This window comes from Notolepis coatsorum, assembly GCF_963971535.1.
Source record: "Notolepis coatsorum genome assembly, chromosome: 2".
In the NCBI taxonomy this organism is placed as follows: Eukaryota; Metazoa; Chordata; class Actinopteri; order Aulopiformes; family Paralepididae; genus Notolepis; species Notolepis coatsorum.
In genome coordinates, this window is record NC_140166.1 from 56729879 (window position 1) to 56741171 (window position 11293).

At 40.3% G+C, this 11293-nt stretch overlaps 1 protein-coding gene across 1 annotated transcript in view; it reads left to right on the plus strand.

The window, feature by feature from the left end:
* Window positions 1-10795, plus strand: part of slc38a8b (solute carrier family 38 member 8b) — a gene marked incomplete at both ends in the record, with an annotated part of 55348 nt that extends 44553 nt beyond the window's left edge. Inside the window, one exon of the mRNA XM_084307614.1 lies at window positions 10693-10795. Within this exon, the coding sequence (XP_084163740.1) occupies window positions 10693-10795 (103 nt within the window). The remainder of the gene's footprint in view (window positions 1-10692) is intronic.
* Window positions 10796-11293: the final 498 nt, after the last annotated feature.

Genomic DNA, 11293 nt, shown 5'->3' on the forward strand with positions numbered 1-11293 from the left:
TGGCATGTACAATAATGCTGCATATACCTCTATATATATATATGCCTGTATATAATCCATTTAACATTTTACATATCTGTAGATACTATGTCTATATCTGTACATATCTCTTACCTACTCTTACTAGTTACTATATCTATATCTGTACATATCCCTTACCTACTCTTACTAGTTACTATATCTATATCTGTCCATATCCCTTACATACTCTTACTAGTTACTATATCTATATCTGTACATATCTCTTACCTACTCTTACTAGTTACTATATCTATATATCAGTACATATCTCTTACTAGTTACTATATCTAAAAACCAAATCATAAAACCAAGGAACTGATCGTGGATTATAGGAGAGGACAGCAGGAGACACACACACCACTGATGATAAACGGGGCTACCGTGGACAGGGTGAGCAGCTTCAAGTACCTGGGGGTCCACATCTCAGAGGACCTGACATGGTCAACACACATAGGCACAGTAGTAAAGAAGGCGAAACAGCGTCTCTACCACCTGAGACAGTTAAGGAAGTTCAGAGTATCGGGGAAGATACTCCAGTCCTTCTACTCAGGAGCTGTAGAGAGCATCCTGACCGGAAACATCACTGCCTGGTATGGAAACAGCACGGCACAGGACAAGAAGGCCCTACAGAAAGTGGTGCGCTCAGCCGAGCGTACCACGGGTATTGCACTACCCCCCCTGCAGGTTCTATACAACAAGAGGTGCAAATCCAGAGCCTGCAGGATAATGAAAGACCCTCACCACCCCAATAACAGCCTGTTTCAGTTGCTGAGGTCAGGCAGACGCCTGCAAATCTCAGCTACTAGGACAGAGCGGCTTAGGCTCAGCTTCTTCCCCCAGGCCATCAGAGCCATGAACAATGTACATTGAGTGCTCAGAACATTGAACTGTCCACACACAAGCACACATGAACACACACACGACACGCACACTGCACGCTCACACACGAGCAGCCACTTAACACTTTAACATGAGCGGGCACACACTCATGTCGCACACACGCACACTTATGGCCAAAGGAAAGGACACTTTAAATTAGAATAACAGGAACAGTGTATTGCACTACCAAAGCTAACTAGCATGTCACACATGCGCTGTAAATAACTATGTACAGATACCGAGATGTCACTCCATGTTACCTGCTATCTGTTACTGCACAATGTTGTTTCTTCTTTTGATTCTATTATATGTACCACTGTATTGCACATCGTTGCGGGCAAGACCACCCGCATTTCATTGTATACCTGTATGCCGTGACAATTAAAACTCTTGACTTGACTTGATCTATATATCAGTATATCTCTTACCTACTCTTACTAGTTACTATATCTATATCAGTACATATCTCTTACCTACTCTTACTAGTTACTATATCTATATATCAGTACATATCCCTTACCTACTCTTACTAGTTACTATATCTATATCTGTACATATCTCTTACCTACTCTTACTAGTAGTTACTATATCTATATCTGTATATATCCCTTACCTACTCTTACTAGTTACTATATCTATATCTGTACATATCCCTTACCTACTCTTACTAGTTACTATATCTATATCTGTACATATCCCTTACCTACTCTTACTAGTTACTATGTCTATATCAGTACATATCCCTTACCTACTCTTACTAGTTACTATATCTATATCTGTACATATCCCTTACCTACTCTTACTAGTTACTATATCTATATCTGTACATATCCTACTCTTACTAGTTACTATATCTATATCTGCACATATCCCTTACCTACTCTTACTAGTAGGGATGCTCGATATTGGCTTTTTTACCGATACCGATATTCCGATATTGTCCAACTCTTAATTTCCGATACCGATATCAACCGATACCGATATATGCAGGGTTTCCCACCCCAAAAAACGGAATAATTTCAGGTAACTAATCATTTCACTGGATATATATATAACAAATATTGTTATTGTTTTTTTCTTTTTTTAAACCGATACCGATATTTTCCGATATCACATTTTACTGCCGATATCGGCCGATAATATCGGTCGGCCGATAATATCGGACATCCCTACTTACTAGTTACTATATCCATATCTGTACATATCCCTTACCTACTCTTACTAGTTACTATATCTATATCTGTACATATCTCTTACCTACTCTTACTAGTTACTATATCTATATCTGTACATATCTCTTACCTACTCATACTAGTTACTATATCTATATCTGTACATATCCCTTACCTACTCTTACTAGTTACTATATCTATATCTGTACATATCTCTTACCTACTCTTACTTACTATATCTATATCTGTACATATCCCTTACCTACTCTTACTAGTTACTATATCTATATCTGTACATATCCCTTACCTACTCTTACTAGTTACTATATCTATATCTGTACATATCCCTTACCTACTCTTACTTACTATATCTATATCTGTACATATCCCTTACCTACTCTTACTTACTATATCTATATCTGTACATATCCCTTACCTACTCTTACTAGTTACTATATCTATATCTGTACATATCTCTTACCTACTCTTACTAGTTACTATATCTATATCTGTACATATCCCTTACCTACTCTTACTAGTTACTATATCTATATCTGTACATATCTCTTACCTACTCTTACTAGTTACTATATCTATATCTGTACATATCTCTTACCTACTCTTACTAGTTACTATATCTATATCTGTACATATCCCTTACCTACTCTTACTAGTTACTATATCTATATCTGTACATATCTCTTACCTACTCTTACTAGTTACTATATCTATATCTGTACATATCCCTTACCTACTCTTACTAGTTACTATATCCATATCTGTACATATCCCTTACCTACTCTTACTAGTTACTATATCTATATCTGTATGTTACAAAGGGTCAGATTAAACCGAATATATATATTTATTACTTGAGATCCCTTGTATAATATTTGTATATTGTTTGATATCCCTTGTATATTCTTTGTATATATACACGGAATATCCCTTTTGTGATGTTTGTCTTGTGTTATAAAATAACTTGACAGGACGACCAGATTTAGTCTAACATCGACTCCCTCATTTAATGTCTCTTCTCCAGCTTCATGCATATACAGAATGCAGTCTCTCGTCCCACATCCGGGTTACTCCCAGTACGGGTACCCGCATAGCTCAATACACTACATCTCCCTTCTTAAGTTCCACATTCTTCAGACTTTTTTTTTTTTTTTTTTTTAACAAGTTGTCAACAACTGAATAATCACAGAACATAGTGAGAAATAGTTCTTGGATAGAAAATAATAAAACTAAGCACTGTGGGCCTATACGGCACAACAACCAAAGGTGCCTCCTGCATTTAAAACAACACAAATTGTAGTTTTTGTAACCACAAAGTCATCCAGTGAACATTAAATGAATCAGTTACAGTGCACCATAAATGAGCAGAGTCCACTTTTTGTTTCCCTACTCTCTAAACCTTGTTGGAGTTTTGACCAGTCTCCCTGATCTAGTGCGAAAAGGTTGTGCGATAGTGTCAGTAGTGTCACTGCTTCCCTGTGGAGTGTGCGCTGGGGTCTGTGCGTGTGAACTGTCCTGATCAACAAACCTTGGGTTGTCACAGTTCATATCCCCATTCACATCTTGCTCCTTAGCAGCAGATGGAAACTCTCTCTCAGCAGTCTCCCTGAGATGTCTCCTGTTCCTTCTGAACATCCTTCCTTCAGGTGTACGCACCACATAGGAACGTTGTTGTTCGTGCTCCCTCAGAACTACAGCTGGCCTCCAAGTGTCTCCAGACTGCATCCTCACATTCTCTCCAGCACGCAGCACAGGTAGGTGTTTAGCGTGGCGATCATAGTAGCTTTTTTGTTTAGCTTGCTTTTCTTTCAACTTGTTGTGAATATTAAGTACACCTTCAGGGGTGAGCAGTGAGGTGGACGCTGGCAGTTTTGACTTCAACCGACGCCCCATCAGCATCTGGGCAGGTGACAGGCCCACACCTTCCAGTGGTGTATTTCTGTATTCCAGAAGCGCTATGTAAGGGTCACCAGACTTTTTGAGCATCCTTTTAACAGTTTGCACAGCTTTTTCTGCCTGTCCATTTGACTGAGCATAGTGTGGACTTGAGGTGACATGACTGAACTCCCAGCTCTCTGCAAAGCTCTTGAATTCTGCACTGGCGTACTGAGGGGCATTGTCACTGACTATCTGGAATCCCGTGCCTGGCGAATATGGACTTCATGGCAGTTATAACACCCTTACTGGTGGTGTCGGTCAGCCTCATTATCTCTGTGTACTTTGAGAAGTAGTCGACACATAGCAGATATTCTGAGCCCTTGCTATGAAACATGTCGGTGCCAACCTTCTCCCATGGTCTATTTGGCAGTGGATGTGAGATCAGTGGCTCTTTTTGATTGCTGCTCCTGTGCTCATTGCAGACAGCACACTGTGCTACAACTAGTTCAATTTGTGCAGACATGCCTGGCCAATAAAGCACATCTCTGGCCCTTTCTTTACATTTGACCACTCCCAAGTGTGACTCGTGTATCTTGTCCAGCATCTGTGCTCTCAGTTGCTGTGGTACAATGAGTTTCTCTGATTTGAACAGTAGACCTGAGGCAAAACTGATCTCCTCTCTGAATGTCCAAAACGGCTGCACCTTATCTGACACAGCAGACCTGTCCTTAGGCCATCCGTGCATTGTCATGTTCTTTAGTTCCTGCAGTACTGAGTCTTGTGCAGTTGCATTCCTGAACATCTCCTGCTTTTCCTCTGATATGGGCAACTGTGGTGTGATCCAGTTCACATGCAGTTCCTCTTCCAGAAGATCCTCTTTCTGCTCACGTAGATAAGCACGGCTCAATGCATCTGCAATGTGAAGCTCCTTTCCTGGCTTGTATGATACTGCAATGTTGTACTTTTGAAGCCGCAGCAGCATTCTCTGCAGTCTCAGGGGAGCCTGATGCAGTGGCTTCTTGAAAATGCTTTCTAGAGGCTTGTGATCGCTTTCGACCTTGACCTCTCTGCCATATAGATATTGATGGAACTTCTCACATCCGTACACTATGGCTAGCAGCTCCTTCTCGATCTGCGCGTACCTGCATTGACTATCTGTGAGCGCCCTTGAGCCGTATGCCACAGGTCGTTCATCCTGCAGTATCACAGCCCCGATGCCCTCCGAGCTGGCATCCACAGACAGCGTCACAGCCTTGTTTACATCATAGTATTTCAGAGTGGGAGCTCCTGTGATCAGCTGCTTCAGCTTTTCAAAGCTCTGACGTTGAGGTTCCTCCCAGTGCCATTCTGTTTATCCCTGCAACAGCGTCCTTAGAGGTGCAGAGATTTCAGACAGATTAGGAATGAATTTAGCTAGATATTGAATCATTCCCATGAACCTCATTAATGCTGGCTTGTCAGCAGGTGGAGGTATTTGTACAATGGCTCTTATCTTCTCATCATCAGGCTTTAGTCCATCTGCGCTGAGTGTATGGCCAATGTACTTGACCTCTGTCATCCTGAACTTGCACTTGCTTCTATTGAATCTCAGGCCGTTCTCATCTGCTCTCTGCAGCAGCTTCACCAGCCTCTGATCGTGTTGCTCTAAGGTGTCCCCCCACACCAGCAGATCATCAATGATGTTGACCACACCATCTAACCCCTCAATCATCTGGGCTACAGCTCTCTGGAACACCTCGCTCGCTGACGAGATGCCAAAGGGAAGCCTCTTGAAACGGTACCTCCCAATAGGTGTGTTAAACGTGCACAGTTTGGAGCTCTCTTCATCCAGTTTTATTTGATAAAATCCTTGGTTTGCATCTAACACAGAAAAATATTTTGCATTTGGCATGCGTGACACCACTTCCTTCACTGTGAGGAGTGGATAGTGTTCTCTTCGTATTGCTGTGTTCAGATCTTTAGGATCCATACAAATCCTTATCTTCTTGGGCGTGACTACTGTCACCATGCTGTTGACCCACTGTGTTGGCTCAGATTGCCTTATGATTACATCTGACTGCTCCATTTTGTGAAGCTGTTCAATCACTCTGTCCCTCAGAGCAACTGGTATCCTCCTAGGTGCGTGTATCACTGGCTTTATGTCAGGGTCTATCTTGATGCTGTGTTCACCTGGTAAGCAGCCAAGTCCAGAGAAGAGATGCTCATAGTCTTTCTGCATTTTGTCTTCTTTCTCTCCTTTCTCCATGCTATATAGCCTTTTGACCATTTTCAGCTTTGTGCTGGTCTCTCTTCCTAGAATCGCTGGAGCATCTTTCTCTATAATTTCAAAGTCAATCCTGTGTGTTTTACCTTTATACAGACATGTGACTGATGTTTTGCCCAAGGGCTCCATCTTGTGGCCTGAATAAGTCACTAACTTGCACTTGGATGCATGCAACTTGTCGTGAACATGTAACGTGTGAAACATTTTGGCTGACATGACGTTACAGTCAGCTCCTGTGTCAATTCGAAATGTGACTCTTTTCTTGTTTATTAGCAGCTCTTCAGACCATCTGTCTTGGTCCCTTTTTTCCTTTTCAATTTCTTTAATGCTTCTCATCTCTACTGTTCCAACGAACATTTCCTCTGTCTCACTGTCACTGTCCTCCTGATTCTGTTGCACAACATGCATTTTCTTATTTCTGAGTTGACTGTTTGCACGACACGTTTTTGCAAAGTGATTTTTCTTATCACATTTCCTGCATGTCTGTCCATAGGCTGGGCACTTCCCTTGTTCATGCTTGTATCCACATCGGTCACAGTCCACTTTCCTTTCACTACTCATTGGGCTCTCTTTTGTGAAGTTTCCTCCTTTTCTGTATGGCCTTGCTGTGCTAACTTTGTGCACTTCAACTTCCTCATGTAATGCTTTCATCTGGGTGAATGTTATTTCACTGGCACGTCACACATCAAGAGCTTTTTCTAACGTGAGATCCGCCTCTCTGAGCAATCTGGCTCTTACTTGATCGTCACGTATCCCACAGACAATTCTGTCACGTATCAATGAGTTGTATAGGTTGCCAAATTCACAGTCTCTTGCTTTATTTTTCAGGTCTGTGACATATGCATCTATAGTTTCTGACGGACCTTGTACACGGGTGAAAAACATATGCCTTATGTATGGCATATTCTTCCGAGGCTCACAGTATTCTTTGAACTTCCGTTTCAATATGGCAATCTGGTTCCTCTGCCCGTCCGCGAACACAAACGTGTTACTCACTTTTATGGCTTCGTCTTCCGCCACATGTAGGAATGTCGCGCACTGCACTGTTTCTGACTTCTCTGCTACTCCCGTAGCGACACAGAAAAGCTCATAACGCTGCAGCCACGTTCGCCAATTCTCCGCGAGATTCCCCTCCAGACTCAAATTCGGCGGTGGCTTAAAGTGTGCCATTCTTGCCGAGTTTCCCGAGTTTCTTCTGACACCATGTGATGTTTGTCTTGTGTTATAAAATAACTTGACAGGACGACCAGATTTAGTCTAACATCGACTCCCTCATTTAATGTCTCTTCTCCAGCTTCATGCATATACAGAATGCAGTCTCTCGTCCCACATCCGGGTTACTCCCAGTACGGGTACCCGCATAGCTCAATACACTACACCTTTACCTAGGTACAAGCCAGACCATAATATTCGTTCTCCTATTGGACAGCGACCCCTAGGCGCCAACGGCCATACCCCCCAATGGCAAGTTCAAAGCCACCGCCAAGGCTTGTCTCAACATGTCCAGGTTTGCGCAGTAATACGAGACAGAACTGAGGTTGGCACTAGATAATTCACCTTACGTATAAATACGTCGCAGGTGGATACAGCAGTAGTTTAGTACCAAAACGTTAAAGCCTTCACCACGAGTCAACGACCAAGTGAAGTGAGCAACTTTGCGTCTAAATAGAGCACTTATAACATGTGCGAATAGGATAGTAAAAGTGTCAGAGTTTAGTGAAATAACGTCAAGTTCAACATAGTTTAATGTGAAGTATAGTGCACAGGAGAATCTACACCGGCGAATGCAGAGCCTTTTCCGGCTGGATTATATTGCTTTGGTACTGTGGCTGCTGGAGCAGAGAACCGTCTACCCCACTGCTGTGTGGGATCTACCCTGTGAGGAGCACCATCGAGCCCGCCTCTAGGACCACAGAGGCTGGCTAGCTTTCATCCATGCTGTCGTGCATACTGGATTATAGCTGTTGCTTTTGTCTGCCGATCAAGGGAGTAATGTACCGCCTCCCGTAGCTGGAGCTTCTTTATTCCGCGTTGATTCAGACTTTGCTCCCGAACATTCTTCTACCCTGCCGGCTTACAACCGGAGGGAAACCCCCCTAGTGTCTCCAGCTGACTACGAGTGTGCCTTATGTAATTCTTATGCTACAGGTGGCGTCAGTTATACCCATCTTACTATTCTCATGGATTTACGCTCTTGACCTACTTAAGTGTTCTTCGCCTTACAAGCACAATTATAATTCTCATTCTGTAACCTACCGTTGCTTACTCTAATAATAAATCCCTCCAAATAGAACTTTAGGTGTCATTGTCGTATTCTTGTGTGGGTGTTCACCAGATATATCGTGTACTGTATGGCCAGTAATTAAAGTACATAACTAAGTAGTGGTTTAATAATACCATACTCTCAATACAGTCAGGGAATTGTACCCCTCAGTTACACTGTACATATCTCTTACCTACTCTTACTAGTTACTATATCTATATCTGTACATATCTCTTACCTACTCTTACTAGTTACTATATCTATATCTGTACATATCCCTTACCTACTATTACTAGTTACTATATCTATATCTGTACATATCTCTTACCTACTCTTACTTACTATATCTATATCTGTACATATCCCTTACCTACTCTTACTAGTTACTATATCTATATCTGTACATATCCCTTACCTACTCTTACTAGTTACTATATCTATATCTGTACATATCCCTTACCTACTCTTACTTACTATATCTATATCTGTACATATCCCTTACCTACTCTTACTTACTATATCTATATCTGTACATATCCCTTACCTACTCTTACTAGTTACTATATCTATATCTGTACATATCTCTTACCTACTCTTACTAGTTACTATATCTATATCTGTACATATCCCTTACCTACTCTTACTAGTTACTATATCTATATCTGTACATATCTCTTACCTACTCTTACTTACTATATCTATATCTGTACATATCCCTTACCTACTCTTACTTACTATATCTGTACATATCCCTTACCTACTCTTACTAGTTACTATATCTATATCTGTACATATCTCTTACCTACTCTTACTAGTTACTATATCTATATCTGTACATATCTCTTACCTACTCTTACTAGTTACTATATCTATATCTGTACATATCTCTTACCTACTCTTACTAGTTACTATATCTATATCTGTACATATCCCTTACCTACTCTTACTAGTTACTATATCTATATCTGTACATATCTCTTACCTACTCTTACTAGTTACTATATCTATATCTGTACATATCTCTTACCTACTCTTACTAGTTACTATATCTGTACATATCCCTTACCTACTCTTACTAGTTACTATATCTATATCTGTACATATCTCTTACCTACTCTTACTAGTTACTATATCTATATCTGTACATATCTCTTACCTACTCTTACTAGTTACTATATCTATATATGTACATATCTCTTACCTACTCTTACTAGTTACTATATCTATATCTGTACATAACTCTTACCTACTCTTACTAGTTACTATATCTATATCTGTACATATCTCTTACCTACTCTTACTAGTTACTATATCTATATCTGTACATATCTCTTACTTACTCTTACTAGTTACTATATCTATATCTGTACATATCTCTTACCTACTCTTACTAGTTACTATATCTATATCTGTACATATCTCTTACCTACTATTACTAGTTACTATATCTATATCTGTACATATCTCTTACCTACTCTTACTAGTTACTATATCTATATCTGTACATATCTCTTACCTACTATTACTAGTTACTATATCTATATCTGTACATATCTCTTACCTACTCTTACTAGTTACTATATCTATATCTGTACATATCCCTTACCTACTCTTACTAGTTACTATATCTATATCTGTACATATCTCTTACCTACTCTTACTAGTTACACTTCTGGCCAGTATGACTTACTACCATAGTGTCTTTATACCTGTATCACTGTACATATTAATACTATATCTATATCTGTACATATCTCTTACCTACTCTTACTAGTTACACTGCTGGCCAGTATGACTTACTACCATAGTGTCTTTATACCTGTATCACTGTACATATTAATACTACAACTCTGTACAAACATCTGATTAGCACTATTACTCAGTAGTACTAAATTATATATTTTACACCCAGTTTAATCATTTAATCATTCATTGTATATTACTGTTGCACTTTACTGTTACATTGTCACTCTGGTTGGATGCCAAACCTCTTTTTGTTGTACTGTACTTGTGCTGCATGATTGATGACAATACATTTGAATCTAATCTAAAACTGTAGCTGTACTTACTGGCTGTAGTAAAAAACAATAGATGGATAGATAGATAGATAGATACTTTATTCATCCCCTGGGGGAAATTCAGGTATCCAATGACATGATCTGCCTCCCCCCCCCCCCCCCGGCCCCTCCTCCCTGCAGGGTGGCGCTGACAGCCTGGGGATCGATAACTGTCGTCGTCGGAGCCTTCATCTTCGGACAAAGTACAACTATAGCCGTCATGGAGATGCTGCACAAGTTCTGAGTGTGTCAGCGACGTCTCTACCGTCCTCCTCGTCTCTACCGTTGTTGTTGCATAAAGTCGTTTTTGAATGTTCAAAGTTTTATAAGTCTGGTGTTGCCAATATATCCTCGGCCACTGGACTGCATCTAAAGATGTATATGAATATATCGGTAATGTTTTTAACAGCATCTTCTTTCTTTGGTGTTGTTGTCATGACATAATAATGTGATCAACTCAATTACAATTGAATTGAACAAGCAGGCAACAATAACGGGCCTATACTATAAACAATACGTGTCAACATGTATAAAGACAAACTGATTTACATATTATTTATGAATAGGTAGACCTATTTATCTATTGTTAATGTATTTATCTTGTGTGTATAAATTAAATAAGTTATATAATGGTCGAGTGTAACGTGTATCTTCATGAGATCCTCAAGTTTGACTGTACCGTCATGCTGCAAGGCAGCACCAGGGGGCAGTGTTGCACCACGAAAGCACAAGTAGTTTGTCA